A 20,573-nucleotide genomic window follows, 5' to 3' on the forward strand; every position below is an offset into this window, starting at 1 on the left:
AGATCTAGGAATTTTTGTTTCAAGTGCCTGAATTATCTAAGCTGTTGTGACAGCACACAGGGAGAGGCATGGATATGTTTCCTTTGGGGCATGTGTATCCCACCAAACTCAGGGTAATAGTCATGTCCATCATACAAGGCCTCCCAGAGGGAGGGGCAGTTTGCCCTAGGGGCCCCCTTCAGAGGACCTCCAAACCAAGTGATGTTGCAACCTGACACAGTTGCAGCACCACTCATAATATTTGACCCAGTTGCCCCTCTATCATGACTGATAGGCGTCTGGGCCAAACTCTGTGTGCCAGGTTGCAACACCCAGAGCGGAGAGCTGGGCCCAGCCACATGGGACAGGAGCCACTGCGGCAGGGTTAGCATGGTACAGGCACTCTTCAACACCCCATCCCACTCCCATTCCCACCTCCTCTCAGTGATCATTTTTTGGAAGGGTGGGAGGCTTTAATTTCATATTTTGTCCCAGGCCTCCAAAAAGCTCTGTGCAGCCCTGCCACCATATTTCAGGAGATGGTGTTATGTGCAGACTTCTGGAAAAAGCTGAAAAATTCATGAGTCCATCCTGGAAGACAACCTATATACAATTTTTTTTAAATCTATTTCAGGTTATGCATTATATTTGTTAGTGACACTTGCAGATTGAAATACACATGCCAATAAAATATTATGGTAATTGATTGTATACATGTGTGTAGAAGAAATTGTTAGAGAAAAGGCAAGAATGACCAATAGGAGGAATGTAGTCACTACTGCTATTTAGTAGGCATGTCAGAACTGGGCATTCAAGGGAGAGTGGATGGAAGATTAAACTCCATTCCAAGATACGAGGCTTGTATTGTGGTGAATCAGGGGAGCAGTAAAACATTTTTACTTAATTTTTAGCCAGATATGAGTTTAAATATCAACACCACAATTTAAAAATCTTATAGGTCTCATGAAAGCAGCAAAATTTAGTTACTGGTTATGTGATGCTCTCAGGAATAGGAGTATGAAAACATCCACTGTACAGATCAGTGGTTCTCAGCCTGTGGCCTCTGGGCCATTTGCAGCCCAATTAGCACACAGCTGTCCCCCATACAGGTATTATTGGATGCAGCACATGTAACACATTGGGCATATGCAGCCCACAATGGTAAATAGGTAGAGAACCACTGGTACAGATGCTGCTTTGTGATATATTGCCACTTCATCGATCCCAGAACTTTCATTGTTATGGGGTGTGCAAACATTCCAAATGTTAGTAACTTTTAAGTCCTGTCATGCTAGCTGTTTTAAATCTCGTCTGCGAACGATTAACATGCTGTTTGATTTGAAAGCTAACAATGTTATCACTCTTTATCCAGCTAATGATTTGATTATAATGTACTTGCAGGCATGTTCCTTCTTCAATTCTAATGCAGTACCACTAAAAGTCACATTGGTGAATGCAGATCCTCTGGGAGAAGAAATTAATGTTATGTTTAAAGTAAGTTTTTCCTGTTGTACTGGAGGAAAGATACCGAGTTATGGTAGTTGATGCCAACAAAACTGGCTAGCTGTGCCACATGTCTACAAGCTATTAGCTGTATCTCGAGTCTGCTCTTTATATTTAGAAACTGACTTAAAAGTCTTAACGAGTGGTTCATATTTGTAGAAGACTGAAAATTTGTATTTACTTGGCTCCCATCGTGGTCACATCTGAGTGCTCCACGATCTTTAATGTATGTATTTGTCACAACACCCCCTGTGTGGTAGAGCCGTACTATCAGTCCATTTTACAGATGGAAAATTGAGGCAGATACACACTCTGACTTTCCCAAGGTCACAACCAGTCTGTAGGGGAACTAAGAATTGACTGTTTCCTGAGGCTCAGTCTAGTGCTCTTACCACTAGACAAGCCTACCTTCCCCCCACCCCCTTCTTGGAGCATAAGTTTGTGGTTTAAAAAGAAAAATACTGTCTTTCAAACAGTATATCTCAGGGATGTCTGTGTATATTGCATTTTTTGGCATATATTGGCATTTTTACATACACAAGCTTCATTATAGCCAATCCTTTACCTTTTCTCTACACTTAATAGCAGAGTAATCATGTCATTCACAGCTTAAGAAGAGAAGTGTGGTTTGTCTCTTACTGGGGACATTCTGTCTAGTTCATTTTTCAAAGCATCTTTTCTCTGCTTGGTTTTTTTATTGAAGGTTGGAGAAGATCTGCGACAAGATATGTTGGCTTTACAAATGATAAAGATTATGGATAAAATCTGGCTGCAGGAGGGACTGGACCTGCGGATGGTTATCTTCAAGTGCCTCTCAACTGGAAAAGATCGAGGTGCAGTAGCCAGATAGACACTACACAATGTATTCCTACACTTCTCCCCGCAAAAGGGTTCTACAATACATTTTGACATCATGCCACAATCAGTTAAAAACCCACAGGTTCTTCATGGATGGCAGATGTGTGTAACAATGAATGCTATCAACAGACTGACACCCCCTCCCCCCAAGAAAACCCAGCACTCAAGAGCGAGTTGTTTACAAGTGTAATAGTACTGTAAAACTAAACTGATTCAGATCATCCATAGTGTGCTTCCATTTGTTGGAGATACTCTGCTCTTGATTACTGAGCCCCACTCTGATCTTTACAGTTAAAGATCAGTGGAACAAAAAACAAACATGGAATTGAAAGAAAAACAAAAATTAGATGCAATGGAGAAAAACAGACCTGAGAAGGAAAGATGAAAAATAGTAACAGTGGCACCCCATATAATATTTTCAGAAATCTAATTAGGTCAAAATTGAACTGCTAAAATGTTTGAAGTCACTACCATCCCATCAGTGGGGATGATCAAACTCATAGGGAGACAAATAGGTTAAAATCAATACTTGTGTACCTGTCCTAATACTTTGAGTTTTTAAAATGGAAAAATTTAAAAAGCCAATAAACTTAGCCCCACATGTTTACACAGGAATGAGGCAGCCTTTTCTTCAACACTTCAAAGTTGTACTGTATTGTTCTGTCTGGATTTGATTCGCACTACATTAAATGCCTTGGAGCTTCAATAGTGGCTGGTATCCTGCATAGACGATTATTGACTAATGCATTGTGGCCCTGATCTTGAGCGGCACTGAGAACCTGCAACTTTTTGAAGTCAGTTGGGTCTGACTTAAGGAAACCCACAAAAGCACAAATGTCAACTTTAGGTACTATAAGAATTAGAATCCAGATAAACGTGGCTAGGAGAATAAACTGCTTTTTGTATATGAAAGCTTTGTGTTTGGAATATACAGAAAACATTTCTTCTCAGCTTAAAACTGTGCTCTAGATTGACGTGCTATGTAGTGCCTCATTTTTGTCAGTCTGCTAATAAAGTATTTTTTTAAATACTATCAGTGTAACAAACAAAAATGGAAGCTCTATTACTGATTTGCACCTGCTGCTTCCCCTCCTTATCCAGAAAACATCCAAATAGGGATTATTTCCCACTCTGTGGTTTAGCTATAGGAACTCTATTAAAAGTGAGACACTTTCTGTTAAATAAGGCCCCTAGGAGCTCCATGTATTGAGTTCTTTGTGTCGCTTTAGAAATGTCAACGTGGAGCCTTTTTGACTCCAGCACTTCACTTGCACTACAGAGTTAGTCATCTAAATTACTTACATAAGTGTATAAGATGTTTTACAGTCATTAAATAATGATTATACCCAATACTAGTTTACCAGAAATTGCATAATTAACCAGATGGCATTTGGAGTCAAAGCACTAGTTGCCTACTATATTCCACAAACCTGAACTGATTGTCTGACCAAATTAGGCTTGTGTATTTAATACAGATTTTGTAGTATACAGTGTGTAATTCCCTGCCGAGAGGGTTGGCAAAGAGTTCACAAATACTTTTTCACTGCTTGAGGTTGGGGTGGGACCCTGCATTTTAAAATCAAATGTCTTCAAGAGACTTCATACCAAATGAGGTAGTGAAAATACAATGCAAAATTAAGATTTAAACCAGAGCAGTTCTTTCTCATGGGTGCTCTCCCTCTCTCTACATATATAATACAAAACTAAATTTTTCTATGAAGGAATGGTGGAGCTTGTTCCTGCTTCAGATACACTTAGGAAAATTCAGGTTGAATATGGAGTGACAGGATCTTTTAAAGACAAGCCCCTTGCAGAATGGCTGAGAAAGTATAATCCTACAGAGGAAGAATATGAAAAGGTAACTTCCATAGTCTTCCTAATGTTTACCTTTTATTTTAGTTGCAGGAGAATATAATTCTTATTCTGATTTGGTTACTAAATAAGTTTTTTTTTTTTTTTTTTTTTAACCATCTTTGTTTTAAACTGTTTGGGGAATTGAATTTTCTGTGCTATATAATATTTCAGAAAATAAATAAATCAAAATTGATTTGTAGAACTGTAAAGGAGTCTTTTGGAAACAGCAGTTTCATGTTCAGGATTCATTTCAGAAATGTCTGTGGAAATATCCTCTAAATGTAGGAAAAATTGGCTTCCAAAATTAAAAGTAGGGAAGCATGATGCTCAGTTTTAATCTTGGATTAGGAGATATAGCCCCTTCCTATGTTTCTCTTTTGAATGCAACACTTCATCTTTACCAGGCAGGGTATGCAGGTTTGGTAAACAAAGCTGCTTTAGCCTTTGCTTCTGGTTTATCTCTGAATAGCCTTTTCTCTACCTAATCAGCCTTCTCTATTCTTCTCTCCCCCCCCCCCCCCCACACAAAAAAAACAAAAACAAAAAACAAAAAACTTTGCCTTTCCCCTTAGCAGTACAGCATACAGAATGTTCCCTATGTGAATAGCTTCCCAAACAGTCTGAAGAAAGTTTACTTAACTGTCAGCTTCCCAGAACCACATCCCTATTGTTGGAAGTCAATCCTGAATGCATGATAAACTGAAGTACATTGTTTTTCCCAATGGTAGATTCATTCTGATCTCATTACCTTTTGTTAATTTCAGGCTTCAGAAAACTTCATCTATTCTTGTGCAGGATGCTGTGTAGCCACCTACGTATTGGGAATCTGTGACCGTCATAATGATAATATAATGCTTCGAAGCACGGGACATATGTTTCATATTGACTTTGGAAAGTTTTTGGGCCATGCACAAATGATTGGTAGCTTTAAAAGGTATTTTCTACCTTAGCATTTGAGAATGCAGGCAACTGTCCTTTTGCATTTTTCTCACAGAATTTAACATTAAAGTTTCATTACAAGTGTCCTCAATTCAAACCTAGTATTCTCTTCTTTGAGCTCGTGTGTATATGGAGCCCACTCATGGTGCACTTGTGCCTTCTGCACAGGAATTCAAAAAGTATTCTCCAGCAATGTCCACTAAGGTCTGGCATGTTCTCCCTTTCCCCACCCAAAAGCATAAAGGGCAGGCAACCTCAATTGCCATTCAGCTCCTTCTGACCATCCTGGCAAAGAGTTGGAACTTCTGATTGTCCCTTTTTATATATTTTAGTTTAGGAGAAAGTGAGTTAGTTTCTGATACATATTTTGTTTTATTGCCTTCCTGGATTCCAAAAAAGTAATTATTTTTATAGGTAGTTGGTAGCAGTAATGGGCTTCAGCTGTTATGCCTCAAGCACTCACCAGGTTTTAAATCTTGCTTGTTGCATAGAAGAGTAATTCCACTTGAAGACTGACACGATGGGTGCTTTTATGGTCTTGGAGAGAGCCAAATACTTGGTATGCAATTGGTAGAGTTTTCAAAAAACGCGTACAAAAATCTAGAGTATTGAGGCAGAAAAATTTCCTCAGAGAAAGTCATGGGAGCAGCTTCTGACTCAGACTTTGAAAGAAGAGGGACAGCAGCCCTTTCCTGTCTCATACATTCAATAGTCCAGAAATAAGAGAAATCACCTCAAGACTTAGGTTCAAAGAGACCTCAAATCTGACAAGGACTCGCAACAACAAGAGAAACTACCATTGGAGCAATCTGACACTCCTGCTGCTTTCAGGAGAAAGGAAAGAGGCTCCCAAGGCATCATCTTGGTACTGATTGGAGGTCCTGGTACCATGTAAGAGACGGAGAAGCAGACATCAAAGGAATCAAAGTTGGCATCAAGTTGCTTTGTGCTGTATGCTGGCACAGCATGGAAACCACATTCATCAGTACTAGCAGACAGAGCTTCCTCAACACCAGTGCAACTGATTTTGAGTGCCTCATGGTCCGCATCAACTACGTCAGTACCAGGAGTTGATATGCACCAGATATCAAAATGCATGGCATTGTGTGTTTCAGCACTGATTAATTCAGCACCTAAAATTTGAAGCTCGCATTCAGTACTGAGGGCACCAACTGGAGCACCCTTTACTACTCCAGAGGAGTTTGTCATGCCAGAGCTAGAATCTTCTGTTACATGCATCTCCTGCCTCAGTTTCCTCAAGATCTCCCCTGGACCAGGAGCCCCTGGTTCCACTATTGAAAATCTCATTGTCCTCCTGCTAAAGAGAGCCTCTACTCCTGAATAGATTATTGTACCTCCTAGGGCAGCCCCTTTGTTGGAGGATTTTTTCCTCATTAGCTGCTTATAGCAGATTCTTCTCCAATACCTGCTAAGGGCTCTAAGCATCATAAGGTTTGTTCATGGGCCACAATGATTAGAAGTCCAGCACGATACCCCTTTACCTCCATTGATGTCAATATCTGGGAATTCTATGCTGTACCCATATGGGCGGCCCTCTTTTCCTTGGCATAATCTAGGTCAACAGTTTCCTCCTGTTTCCAAATGGGGGAGTAGATTTCCTCAGAGAGAGCTTCTCATACCTACGTACCCTTCCCTCAAAGTCTAGGGTCTTGAACGCACATCACTTCTTCAGAAAAGGAAGAGGAGCAGTAGGATGAACCTTCTCCAACAAGCCTTTTTTGATATTCTGCTCTCTTCTACTCAAAATACAGTAGCCCTATCCATTAATGATATCCTAAAACTGGCTAAACCCTAACCCATGACCCGCTCTCCTTCCCTGCAGCTCAGTCTTGTCATTGGCACACTGGGCAGCAAAAGAAACTGAATGGCAGTTGGGGTCACCCCGCCCTTTATGCTCTCGGGTAGGGAAATGTGAGAGCACATAAGGCATGTGCACACAGCTCCTAGTGGACACTGCTAAAGAACTTTCTTAACTCCTGTGAAAAGGGCGTAAGTGCATCATGTGTGGGATTCACATGTACAGAACATCCAGAAAAATCACTCATTGTAAGGTAAGTAACTGTTTTTGGTTGAACCACCAGATTTCCAAAACTCATTCTGAATTCTCATTGTAGACTTTTTTGTGCTTATGAAAAGTCTCTACAAGCTCCCTGTGGCAGTAAACTTAAGTAGTGTCAACTCTCTGCATGAAGAACAACAAGATGTGAAGGCTGCCCCTGCACACTGGAGATGTCTTGTGCATTTAAAAACTAGGTGCACAGGTGTAACTTTAAAATAATTGTGTTACTTTACCAGTAATTGGAAGTCCAAGATGTGCTGATTGGCACAACTGTCATCTGACATTTCATTTCTATACTTTCAGGAATATCACTTTTTCCTTAAGAATTTTATTTTTAAATTAATTTCCTGGGTTGAGAACTTTGCAAAAATCAGTGAAAAACCTTAGAAAGTTGTTATAAAAACCAAACATTTTGGAACCAGGAAATTTGAAGGTGAGGTTAGTGTAGGTTTTTTTTTAATGTTGAGATTGTTTGGAGAACTCTAACTCTGACCTCCATGATCCTGGCTACAATGTCATAGCTATGATTACCCAGGAATAGCTGTGTAACTTGTGGCATAGCTTCTCTATGCTATTTGGAGGGCACACAATTTATGTATTGCATGGTGAAGTACTTCATCAGGAGTTGAATGAGTTTTATTGTGAGGGTCCAGGGGTACTGTCTACTTCATATATTTCTGAGTGGAAGAAGTAAATTGTACTGTCTGGGTCACAGAACAATGGTGAATGAGAACATTTTCCTATAATGTATATGGAGGATGAATTGAAACATCCATGTTTCTCACTGTCAGCATGTGGGTAAGGTGAAGAGAGAGAATTCATGTTTCGATGGCTGGATCATTTTGTGCTGTGTGATATTTGGTATTAGTGTGGTTTGATCGGGGTCAGATTTAAGTTGTTTGGAAGTCTGAAAATTCATAACAAAGGTTCCATAAATTAACTTCTAATTCCCTGGCATTTGGATGTTTTTCAAATATAGTTGACTTACATTTACAACTTTAATCCTAGCTTAAAGTTTTTTGGCTGGGAATTATTACTTTCTGCTGTTATCTGGTCACAGAGTAAAACTTTGTATTAATCAATTATTAAATATAATTACTTTGGAAAGAATATTCTTCCATTTTAAATTCTGGCTGTCACATTAGAATTAGTAAGCATGGATTATACTGTGTAAGTGATACTGACCTACTCCGTACAAGTGTAGTGACTAACACACACGTAGTTAAAGCACTTGGAAGAATACTGTTTTAGAGTAGTAATTACGTTTAGCAAAGTGCAAATAAGTACATGAAAGTCCAAGTCATAGTCATTTTAATATACTATATGTATTCTGCTTTTTTTTTAAACAGGGATCGGGCTCCTTTTGTGCTAACATCAGATATGGCCTATGTCATTAATGGTGGTGAAAAACCTACTATTCGTTTTCAGTTGTTTGTGGATCTCTGCTGCCAAGCTTATAATTTGATCCGGAAACATGCAAACCTCTTTCTTAACCTACTTTCACTGGTAATAGAAAATTATGTGCAATAAAAACTTTGTGATTTAACTGGAGATTTTAGTAAACTCACTCCTGGGAAGTTATTGTTTCTGACAAATCAAGTCTATATAAAACCTAATTTGTTCCTGTTTATACTTTAGAAACACTTCTAAACATGTGCTGCTATAAGCCAGAAATTTAGTAGTGCTCCTATGGAAATACTGGGGGTACTTGTTACTGAGATGATCACTTCTTAGTTTTTGCAGTATGAAATAGGTATTTTATACTCTATTATATTCTATCTCTTACTACAGAAGCTAAAACTAAGGTAACTGTTAAATTATTTTTGGAATTAATATTTTTCTTAAATTCTGATTTTAACTGACACATAACATGGTGGCAGTGGAAGTAATTGTTGGCTAATAGTATTGGTATTGAATAGTTGTACCTAGATGCCCCAATCAAGTTTGGGGCCCCAATGTTTCAATTATTTAAATGTAGAAGTAGATTTGACATTGGAAAGAGAATGTAAAAATAGTAACTTTTGTTTTCTATAGATGCTTTCTTCAGGGTTACCAGAACTTATTGGAGTTCAAGACTTAAAATATGTCCAAGATGCTCTTCAGCCCCAAACTACAGATGCAGAAGCCACAATTTTCTTTACAAGGTACTTAGATGAGTGAAAAGTGGGCGGGGAGGGGGGAGGGGAACAAAACCCAAAATATACAGTCTCACCACTTTTTTTCATAAAAAGCTGTGCACTATGATATTAAAACACTGACACTCAAATACTTACAGCTTATAAAAGTTCAGTATTCTTGAAATTATCCTCTATAATTACAGAATAATATACTAATGTTACCTGTCACTAATTGAAATCAGTACGTAACTTCAGTTTCTCAAATGCTTTAAACGTTGGGTTAAAGTGTTGAGCCTGTTTTATTTAAAAAAAAAAAAGGGGGGGGGGGGAATAATCTAATACTGAAAATTCTAATACATAAAATGCAGGGGATAGTGATAGCTTAACAGCTTTATTTAGCTGTCCATCAGACTTGCACATACATGAGGAAACATTCCCTAAATTGATTCCATAGCAAATATGACTCTTCTAAAGCTGTTTACAGTGGGAACCCTCTTGTTGTGAAGTTGCATCTTTCAAAGAACAACTTTACTATATAAGTGAAAGCTCACTTTAACTGGAACTGCAGTTTGCCATGTGTTGGAAACAGTTCAGAAGTCTAATTATAAATACTTCGACTGTATCCAGTTTTCACCAAGTGAACTCCTGGATCTCCTGCAGCATATCATTCATTGAACCTAAATAAATACAAAAATATAGTATGCATACAGCCGTGACAAATTCTTGAGGACCTTCAATGTGTGAATTTGAACTTTACCCAAAATTTGGGTATTGGATGTCCCAGTAAATACAGAAATGTCGTCATGTCAGTGGACCAGTAATCATTTTTAGTCAAAACGTAATGTGTCCCTTTGCCTTGCTAAGGATTTGATATATTTTAGATCCTGGAAGTGAAGGGTCTGACTAACAAAATTGGAATGTGCGCTCTGAATGTGTAATTGTGCTCTTGCGGCGTTTGAAGTTATTTTCTCTTTTTTTATAGGCTGATTGAATCCAGTTTGGGAAGTGTTGCCACAAAGTTTAATTTCTTCATTCACAACCTGGCTCAGCTGCGATTTTCAGGCTTGCCTTCCAATGATGAGCCTATTCTCTCATTTTCTCCCAAAACATATTCACTTAGACAGGATGGTCGAATCAAAGAAGTGTCTGTATTTACGTACCAAAAGAGGTATAACCCGGATAAGCATTATGTAAGTGTGTGAATACTCTGTACTTGCTGCTATTGCCATTCTTCCTCTCCACCTTCATTCACGTTTCATTCGTTCACATTCACCTTCATTCATTGACTTCATTCATGTTTTCTTCCTCCAAATAAATTCAACTCTAATCAATGGAGAATCAGTGTCCATGCTCCAAAAGCAAAACATAGCTGGATTTTTAAATGTTTGGTTCATTTGTTCCTCTCAGCTGCCTATTTATCTACCAAGAACAGGAACAGAAAATTATAGTGCATATAATTAATTTATAATACATTACAGGCTTACTATAAATAACTCTTCCTAAATCAAGCGTTATAACCAGGAAATTAAAAGTTAAAATTAAATGCAAAAAAAAAAAGATGTTAAGCTATGGGAAAAGTACACTTAGTATATCCAAGAACCCCCGTAGTAACATTATGCTAGAACAGTATGATTAAGGCATTTAGTATTAGTGGACCCAGATTAGATTAAATTGTGTTTAAAGATGCATTAGATTTTTTTCCTCATGGTGTCACTACAGTTATGGTTATTGCAGTGCCCCTAACTGCCTTTCCATACCTTAATGTGTCTAACTCTGTTTCTAGTTATAATAAAATCTATAACAAATAACAATCTCTTGGATTGTAGTGTAGCTGCTCTTGATAGTCTGTTCAGAATCTTTGATTTGGGGCTTTGAGAACCCAGAATACAGACTCCAGAGGCAGCAAGCACTGGAATCTGCTACCCCAAAATTAGTGGACTTAGGCCACAGATTTTGATCATGTTGGATAGGCTAGGATTTCAAGAACCCTATGATCTTTGAAAAAGCAGGCTTATATTTGCAATTGTAAATTGAGAATAGTACAGTTATGCAACTCTGAAACCAGAATTGTCCAATTTCATAAACTAGTGGTGCATTTCCTAACCACTATATAATGCTCTAGAATACTGGTCTCAGGCTGTTGTCCTCATTATAATTTCCTCTAAACTATTATTCTAAAGCAAGAGGATGAATTAGGTATCTACTAATACACGTCTTTCATCTAGTTAAAATTGATGTGAAAGATTCTTTAAGCCAGGAGGCAGATACACCAGCTAGGAAAGGTAAAATAAAGCGCAAATTAGTTAAGTGCAACACTTTCCTCGGGTCTGGCTTTATCATCACAAAAGGATTCAAATCAAGTAAATCTATTTAAAATGCTTGGTCCCAGTTGCCAGAAGTCTCTTTAGATTTCAGCAAGTTAGGAGAGGAGAGGGCACAACCTTCCCCCAGGGTAGCTTTTCCTGGCTAACTCCTAGGTCTTATGCTAAGTCCCCATGGAGGGGCTTCCTTCAGGTCTTATCTAAACCCTCATCTTCCACAGATTGAACCTGGGGCATTTCTTTATATAGACCCCAGCAGCCAATCACATAATGCCTAGGTGACCCAGCTCCATCATATCTGGAGACAACTCCAGCAATCCCTCTGTTTAAGGGGGCCATATCACTAACATATACTGACCCCCCCTGTGTTTGGAAGCAGAAACGCTATTAGTTTCCTTTCTAAACTTATACTTAATTCATTTGTACCACATGAGTTCACTGATCTTAAATTTTGATCCAGCTGATCAATGGAGGGTAGTCCACAGCAGTTCCTGAGACCCACAGCTCTCCAGTACTGCAAACTTGTAAAGTTCTTCCAACATGCCAGATACAAAAGCCAGCTGCCAAAAGCAATCTTCAAGTAGCTACATGCAGTGATTAGTGCTGAAATTAAAAGGAAGAGTAATAAACTTACTGGCAAAGGGCTTTTCAGTTGCAACAGAACTTCCTTAATTTAAACTAAAGACTGAGGGCAGGTCTATACTACCGCTTAAGTTGATCTAACTTACGTTGCTCAGGGGTGTGGAAAAAGATCCCCCTGAGTGATGCAAGTTAGTGACCTAGGTGCTGTCTATACCAGTGCTATGTCAGTGGGAAATACCTTTTGCAGAAGTGGAGTAATTATGCCAACAGGAGAGTGCTCTCCTGTCAGCATACAGCAGCTTCACCAATGTAGTGCTTCTAGTGTAGACCTGCCCTCATTAATTCAAGCTAGCCAAAAAAAAAAGAGAAAAGATTTGGTTACTTCATCAACCTTGTATCACTTTGACACATGTTGAGGACCACTGATCTAGACTATTTACCATCCAATACTGCCTGTATGGCTCTGAGGATGTCACATGAGCCTAAGCTGTGTGCTGATTGGGCCACAAGCAGCCTGCAGGCTGAGACACACTGGTCTAGATTAACTATAATATTTCATATTACACCAATGAAGCCACTGTAGTACATCTTACTATTAAAAGGTCAAAAAAAGTGTAGTGAAACTTCCAGGAGTCCTAATGAGAATTATGAGGTTGCCAAATTAATGAGGGGATCTCTGGTATTCCTTTGTCTAATCAGGTAAATTCTGGAGTTCTTATGCTTAGTTTACTAAATTTTAATCAAATTTCTAAATTGCAAACTGACACTATAAACCTCTTTCTATTGACAATTAAATCCAGTCATAATTTTAAAAATCTCTTTGCTTTCCTGTCCCTTCTGCCCCCATAGCATTGAAGCAACTTGCTTACTTTAGATCAGTGTTTCTCAACCTTTTTGATACCAGGGACCAGCTTCCTATACTGTGTCAGGGTGATCTCAGGGAAACACTGCTTTTAGATGACCTGCTGTCATCTTCGTTGCCCTGCACTGCACCCTATACTCAGCAATAACCATCCTATGGCTTGATGACCAATATAACACAATGTTATGAATGCTTTTATGTAGATTTTTCTGTACATCATTCTACATGTTGTGTACCCTATTCTTTTAATACATCCAATGACTGGTTTTCCTTTAACTGCTTCTCTGCACTCATTTCATGAGTTCATGGATTATTTTCTTTTCTCTCAGTAATCCTTCTTTCATTTGCATGATTAGTAGCCTGGATAATTGTTTCCTGTGGAACATGTACACTAGTGTGTTTTTATTGCTGCATATTGATTAAACTGTATTGGCCCTCTGCTGGCCAAATTACATTTTTTTAAATGATGAATCATTGAGAATCTGAGGGATTAATTACGTACTGGCTCCAGTTTAGCATTTGCACTCCTGGAAGATCATGTTCTGCTTTTGCATTTCAAAAATATTTTTACTGTTGGATTGACACAGTTCCTATACTGGTTATATTAATAGGATTTAGACTGGGACACTAATGGTAAGCACTCTGAAAACTTTGCATACAAGATATTTTGCCCACCTGATGAAAGGCTTAGACCCACAACTCTCTAAAACTGCGTTGGTGTATGTATCCATGCAAACCCTAGTCCTGGTGTGGGATCTGAATGCAGAACTTCCAGGTTTAGAAGGGTAGAGTAACTACTGAGCAAAATGGACTCTATTCTCAATTTTTGTGTTCATGGATAGATCTTCATTATAGGATGAACATATTTAATGTCCTTTATGAAGGCAATAGGAACATAATATATATCAAGTAAAACTACAGTTACTCTTGGAATGCAAATACTGCACTGAAAAAATCTGTTTGGGGCAGGGGAACAGCTGCTGTTAATTATTGGCTTCTTGAAGGATTCTATTTTTATTGGCAGATCTATGTGGTGAGAGTTTTGAGAGAGGGGCAAGTTGAACCAACATTTGTCTTCCGGACATTTGACGAGTTCCAGGAACTTCACAACAAACTTGGTATTCTCTTTCCTCTTTGGAAGTTACCAGGGTATGTTCCTAATTTACTAAGATACCTCCTGTCCTTTATGTAGACAAAGGAATTTGTATATTAAATTTTCTTTCATGGAATCATTTGTTGTTGGCATAAGTGTTAAAAGGGGAAGTTATCAGCCTTTTCTCTACCATTGGGCTCACATCCAGAAATGTATCTAGTCATGAATGACTGACAGGAAAAAATAGCCACCGTCTCTTTGACGGGGTGGGGGGAGGAATATTTCCTTGCTTAGTAAGACATCAGTTTGCTGCACTTGGTTTTCCTAAGTTCAAATCATTCAGGTATCATTCAGAATTCCTTTTTTAAAAAGACTTCTTTATTTCCCTTTTGAAAGCGTCTAAGAAATGCTGACATTTGGGTACCAACAATTTCCATGATGAAATTGGAATGAAAATTTGGCAGGGTGACCTTTTTGGCAGGGATGTACCTTTTGCCATCCCTATAAAAATCCACCCAAATTTGGCCAAGGTATAAACCTTTGAAAAATCAATTTGCATATGCTCCCTGGCGACTTATATTTTAGCAGATAAATTCCTCTTTGTCCACATTCATCAGTCATGGGCTGGAGCATCCTCAGGACTTCCTCTGCAATTGCTGTGGGCTGTACCAGGGCTGGATGCCGGACCTGAGAGCAGGAAGCTTGTCTTCCCTGTGCTCTGTGATGCCCTGTTGGGCCAAGGCAGCATGGAGGAGGAAGCTATCTGATTCAAACAAAACTGGACCTGTGGGTGGTAGATTAGAACAAAGTCTCCCTATCCCTCTGCTGTCAGCAAATACCTGTGAAACCCACTGGGCAAGTGTCTCATCCCTCTAGGGTGCTGGTCCACATGCAGGATGATAACCTATTGCTGTTATCAATTATTCCATTAGCTCAAGTAGTAGAGATTTCTGTGATGATCTAAAGGTTCCAACCCTGCTGACGACCCATATGTATCAATACGATGACACAAGGAACTTCTAGGTTTAGTTAGTTTTGTGTGTGTAACCTCCTCGCTTTTAAAAAAAAGTTATATTAAGGTTGCGAAGTCAAGCACTCAAAACTTAGGCAGTGTTAGAATTAAGGTTGCCTAGGAAACTTAATTCAACTTCCTTGTGTGTATGCATTATGATGTAGTCATTGATCACATGACCATATATTTTTTTCACTCAGGACCCCAGCCTTATTCAGTGCACAGGTTGGATCTGCTCTGGGATGAATTGGGGCTATGTGGTGAAGGAGGTTGTCTGTAGGACCCCTGCTTCATAAGTTGGAAGGTGTGTAGTGAATGAGGCAAGAGATAGCAGGAAGACAAAAGACTATCTCGTGATTAAGGCAGTTGAAGGCGGCCCTCGAGATCTGGATTCTATCCCTCCTTTTCTGAGTTCCTTTGTGATATAAGGTACTCTGAACAACATTGAACAATGAGGAGAAAATAAAATCTTGAATAGCTGCTTATTAATTGTGCATTGAACAAGGCAGGGGTTGTGTGGAAGGTATGTCTGTGATAGTACGTGATCATGTACTTGAAGACTGTATCACAATGCATTCACAAGGGGACTAAATTAAGTTCTCTCTTCGAGTGATTGCTCATATGCATTCCAATGTAGGTGTGTGCGCGCCCCGTGCACAGATTCCCGGAACTTTTTTCCCTAGCAAGCCCCGCATGGCCAGCTCAGGCGCCCCCTGGAGTGCCGCGCTCATGTCGCGGTATAAAGGGCGCTGCTGGCTGCGCGGGTCCCCAGTTCCTTCTTTCCGCCTGTGACGGTTACTGGAACTATCGCCTCTTGCTGTGTGCAAGTAGCTCATTCCCTAGTTGTTTGACTGTTTTCAACATTTCTTGTTATAGTAGTAGTTATAGAGTTCGTAGTTGTAGTGACAAGTTAGAACCCCGGACGGGGTCCTCTTCTGCTGGGAGTCATGCCGGGGTCCACAGGCTTTAAGAACTGTCTTGTGTACTAAAGCCTTTCCTATTAGTGACCCGCATGACCGCTGTCTCCGGTGCCTTGGAGAAGAACACCGTCGAGACAAATGTAAGATTTGTAAGTCCTTTAAGCCTCGGACCCAGAAAGAACGAGACGCGAGGCTAAAGGCGATTCTAATGGAGTCGGCGCTCCGTCCAGCTTCCGAGCCGTCCCGGTCTCCGTCAGCACCGAGTGTGTCGTCGGTGCGGAGCGCCCCCCACCGGCACCGCTTTCGGCACCGCCGCGGGCCTCTAAGGTGGCCAAGAAGACGGCACGGCCTTCGGCCGCACCCAAGATCTCCCTCCGGCCCGCGCAGGGTGGAGGAAGTACGGAGACGCCCCAGCCAAGCGCCGTTGAGATTACTCCGGCACCGGGGTCTCCACGCGGGCTGCCTCCCCCGACTCCTGGTAGTGGGGGAGTGCACCTGCAAGGGCCGTCGATGCCGGAGGCGTTTACTGCGGCACGAGCCCTCATGGCCTTGCCCACGCCTCCGTCCCCCCTCGGCCGAGGGACAAGGGACCCGCGTCTCGGGGCAAACCCGTGCTGGGTGGTCCCGGTGGTTGGAGACGCTCCCAATCTAAGTCTCCTGCCAGACGGTCACGGAGGGTGGAGAGCGTCGGCTCCCCTCCGAGCTCCGACTCTAGGTCGTCGAGCGACTCGGCACCGCGGCACCGTGGGCGGTCCCGAGTCCGTCGCCGGAGCCGCAGATCCAGCTCCGATTCGAGCGGGGACCGGGATTCGGGCTCACGATCTATGGTGCGGAGCCCGTCCCGGCACCGATCGAGGTCACTGTCGGTCGTTTCGAGAGGCAGCGACTCACATCTGGCGGCACCGCCGATCCCGGCACCGACGCCTGCTTCGGCACTGTTGCCGGCTCCGGCACCGTTGCAGCCGGCACCGATGATGGCACCGTTGCAGCCGGCACCGGTGATGGCACCGACACCGACCTCGGGACGGCTGGACTCCCTTCAGCGTCACCATCGTCGGCACCGCTCTCGGTCTCGAGGGGGCAAGCGGCATCGCAAGTCCTCTCGCCGCAGGGGCAGGTCGGGTGCGTCGTCCCCGTCCTCCTCTCATCGCCGGCACCGCAGACGTCGGCACCGGTCCACGTCGTCCTCATCGGACCGCTCCACGCGTCGGCGACATAAGCGATGCACGGGGGGCTCTGGTGACACTGATGGAGCCGCACCGCCCTAGCCTTCCCTGCAGGCCGCGGGGTGGGCCCAGGGACCTTGGCAGTGGCCGTATTGGGGACCCTGGAATGCCTCTATGCCCCAGGGCTCGGTGTCACTGCATTCTGTGGTGGCCCCCCCAGTCCCCCCGGCCCCTAAGGTTCATGAGCAGGGATCGGAGGAATCGGACCCTGGGGAGGGACCCTCTTCCGCACCCCTACCCTTCTCTTCCTCATCGTCACCGGATGAGGCAGCAGCAAAGGATCGTAAAGGGCCCCTGTTTGACTTCAGGACCCACCAAGACCTCCTGAAGAGGACTGCTGAGAACTTGGGCATGGAGTTAAGCTCATGTCTGAGGAGGAGGACTCCCTCTTTGGGCCCTCGGGCTCTCTAGGACCCTCCCGGGCGACCTTGCCAGTGCATGACAATGTCATGAAGATAGCGAGGAAGCTGTGGCAGACCCCTTCCTCCCTGCCTTCCACCTCTAAGGGGGTGGAACGGAAATATTATGTCCCCAAGGAACCCTTTGAATTTCTATACAGCCACCCTGCGCCCAGTTCTCTGGTGGTCGATGCGGCCAACCAGAGGGACCGTCAGGGGGGTCAGGGTAGCACCCCTAAGGACAAGGAGGGCCGTAAACTGGACTTGTTCGGGAGGAAGATCTACTCTACTGCGGCGCTGCAGTTTAGAGTAGCGAACCACCAGGCCTTGTTTGGGAAGTATAATAAGAACCTGTGGGCCTCGATGCAGAGGTTTGCTTCCCAGCTGCCCCCTGACCAGGAGGCGGATTTTTCCACGGTTCTGCATGAAGGATCTGCGGTGGCTACCGCTGCGCTGCAGGCGGCTAGCGACGCGGCTGACACAGCCAGTAGGGCAATGGCCTCGGCGGTGGTGATGCGCCGCTGCTCGTGGCTTCAAGCCTCTGGCCTCACTCAAGAGGTTCAGCAGGCTATCCAGGACTTGCCGTTTGATGGCCTGGGTCTGTTTTCGGAAAAGACAGACGACAAGCTCCACGCTCTCAAGGACTCTCGGGCCACCCTGAAGTCTCTGGGGTTGTATACTCCTCAGGCCTCCAGGCAGCAGTCCAGACCGCAGGTCCAAGGGCAACCACCGCCCCCGCCCAGGCCGGCTCCTCGACCACCCCAGCAGAGGAGGGGTCGTGAGCGCTACCGCGGTCCCAGCAGGGGAGGCCGTCAGGGGTCCTCTGCGAGGGGCCAGCATGGGCCTGCAAAAGGGGGTAATCAGGCTAATAAATGTTTTTGACCCAGAGCAGGAGGGTAGTACTCTTCCTTCTCTCTGGGATCCTGGTCGGCCGTTTGGGGACAGGCTTCGCCCTTTTCTTTCAGAATGGGAAGCCATCACTACGGACCGCTGGGTCCTGGAGGTGATTGCTAAAGGGTATGCCCTCCAGCTTACAACCTCCCCTCCCAGCACCCCCCAAGGCTGTCCCATATTGGGGATCCGGCCTCGGTTCAGCTCCTGGTGCAGGAGATTGGGTCGCTCCTCACGTTGGGGGCGGTGGAGGAAGTCCCACTGGCCGAAGAGGGCAGGGGCTTTTATTCTAAGTATTTCTTAATCCCCAAGGCAAAGGGAGGCCTTAGGCCCATTCTGGACCTCCGTGGCCTAAATAGATATATTAGGCGAGTTAAGTTTCGTATGGTCTCTCTCGCCACTATCATTCCGGTCCTTGACCCAGGGGATTGGTATGCCGCCCTGGACTTGAAGGATGCATACTTTCACATCTCGATATTACCGGCCCATAGGCGGTTTTTGAGGTTTGTGGTAGCGGGACACCATTATCAGTTTCGGTCCCTACCCTTTGGGCTCTCCTCAGCACCCAGGGTTTTTACTAAGTGCATGGCTGTGGTAGTAGCCCACCTGCGCCGTAAAGGTGTTCAAATCTTCCCTTACCTGGATGACTGGTTAATCAGAGGGAGGTCGAGTGCCCATGTGAGACATAGTCTGTTCCTCACACGCGACTTGTGTGCTAGACTGGGGCTGATTGTCAATGAGCAAAAGTCCACACTCACTCCGGTTCAATGTATTGAGTTTATTGGAGCCAGGCTAGATGCAGTACAAGCCAGAGCCTTCCTGCCTCAAGCAAGATTTGAGGCGATGGCAGCCATAATATCGGATCTCCACTTGTCCCCCATGACGACAGCCAGGCACTGCCTGCAGCTGTTGGGACATATGGCGGCTTCTACATATGTAGTGAGACTGGCCCGATTGAGGCTTAGACCTCTCCAGGCGTGGTTGAATTCGGTGTATGTACCACACAGGCATTCTCTAACTAGAGTGGTCCTGGTTCCCCCACAGGTGCTGTCGTCCCTCGATTGGTGGAGGGACCCCAGGGAAGTGATGATGGGAGTCCCCTTCAGAGAGTTCACCCCATCTGTGACGCTCATCACAGACGCATCCGATCGGGGATGGGGAGCCCACATTTCTCACGATCAGGGCACCCAAGGGCTTTGGTCTCTGGAGGAGAGAGCTCTGCACATCAATGTGCGCGAGCTCAGAGCAGTCCGGTTGGCCTGCAGGGCCTTCCTCCCCTTCCTCAGGGGCAGAGTGGTCCAAGTCCTTACGGACAATACGGCAGCCATGTTCTACATGAACAGGCAGGGGGGGCACGCTCCTCGGCACTTTGCCAGGAAGCCATTCACCTCTGGAATTTCGCGGTGAGACACGGTTTTCATTTATCTGCCTCTCACCTCCCTGGGGTACGAAACAGCGAGGCGGACCGCCTCAGCAGAGTTTTTTCTCCCCGCCACGAATGGTCCTTACACCAGGACATAGTGGCTTCCCTTTTCCAACGGTGGGGTTCTCCCCGTCTGGACCTGTTCGCTACAGCGGAGAACAGGAAATGCCCGAGGTTTTGCTCGCTCAGGGGTCGCGAGCCGGGCTCTCTGTCCGATGCCTTTTTGGTGCCCTGGACAGGGGAGTTAATGTATGCTTTTCCCCCTGTCCCGCTCCTGCCCCAAGTCCTCCTAAAGATCAAGAGGGACAGGGCGGACGTGATACTGATTGCTCCAGCGTGGCCGAGGCAGCATTGGTACAGTATGCTGCTCGACCTCTCCATCACCGAACCGATTCCACTACCCAGACGGTGCGACCTGATCTCCCAGGACCATGGGAGATTGTTGCACCCTGACCTGACCTCCCTCCACCTTACCGCCTGGAGACTTTGTGGCTGACGGAGGGAGAGAGGGCCTG

At 43.8% G+C, this 20,573-nt stretch overlaps 1 protein-coding gene across 2 annotated transcripts in view; it reads left to right on the forward strand.

Moving 5' to 3' along the window:
• Positions 1-20,573, forward strand: part of PIK3C2A (phosphatidylinositol-4-phosphate 3-kinase catalytic subunit type 2 alpha) — a 96,473-nt gene that overhangs the window by 68,336 nt on the left and 7,564 nt on the right. For both annotated transcript variants that reach the window (XM_067540686.1, XM_067540687.1), the window contains exons 21-28: positions 1,381-1,473; positions 2,186-2,315; positions 4,062-4,198; positions 4,959-5,128; positions 8,563-8,719; positions 9,248-9,357; positions 10,313-10,520; positions 14,120-14,244. In XM_067540686.1, coding sequence (XP_067396787.1) covers positions 1,381-1,473; positions 2,186-2,315; positions 4,062-4,198; positions 4,959-5,128; positions 8,563-8,719; positions 9,248-9,357; positions 10,313-10,520; positions 14,120-14,244 — 1,130 coding nt within the window. The remainder of the gene's footprint in view (positions 1-1,380; positions 1,474-2,185; positions 2,316-4,061; positions 4,199-4,958; positions 5,129-8,562; positions 8,720-9,247; positions 9,358-10,312; positions 10,521-14,119; positions 14,245-20,573) is intronic.

This window comes from Emydura macquarii, unplaced genomic scaffold (assembly GCF_026122565.2).
Source record: "Emydura macquarii macquarii isolate MOO-44397 ecotype Brisbane River unplaced genomic scaffold, CSIRO-AGI_Emac_v2 contig_587, whole genome shotgun sequence".
In the NCBI taxonomy this organism is placed as follows: domain Eukaryota; kingdom Metazoa; phylum Chordata; order Testudines; family Chelidae; genus Emydura; species Emydura macquarii.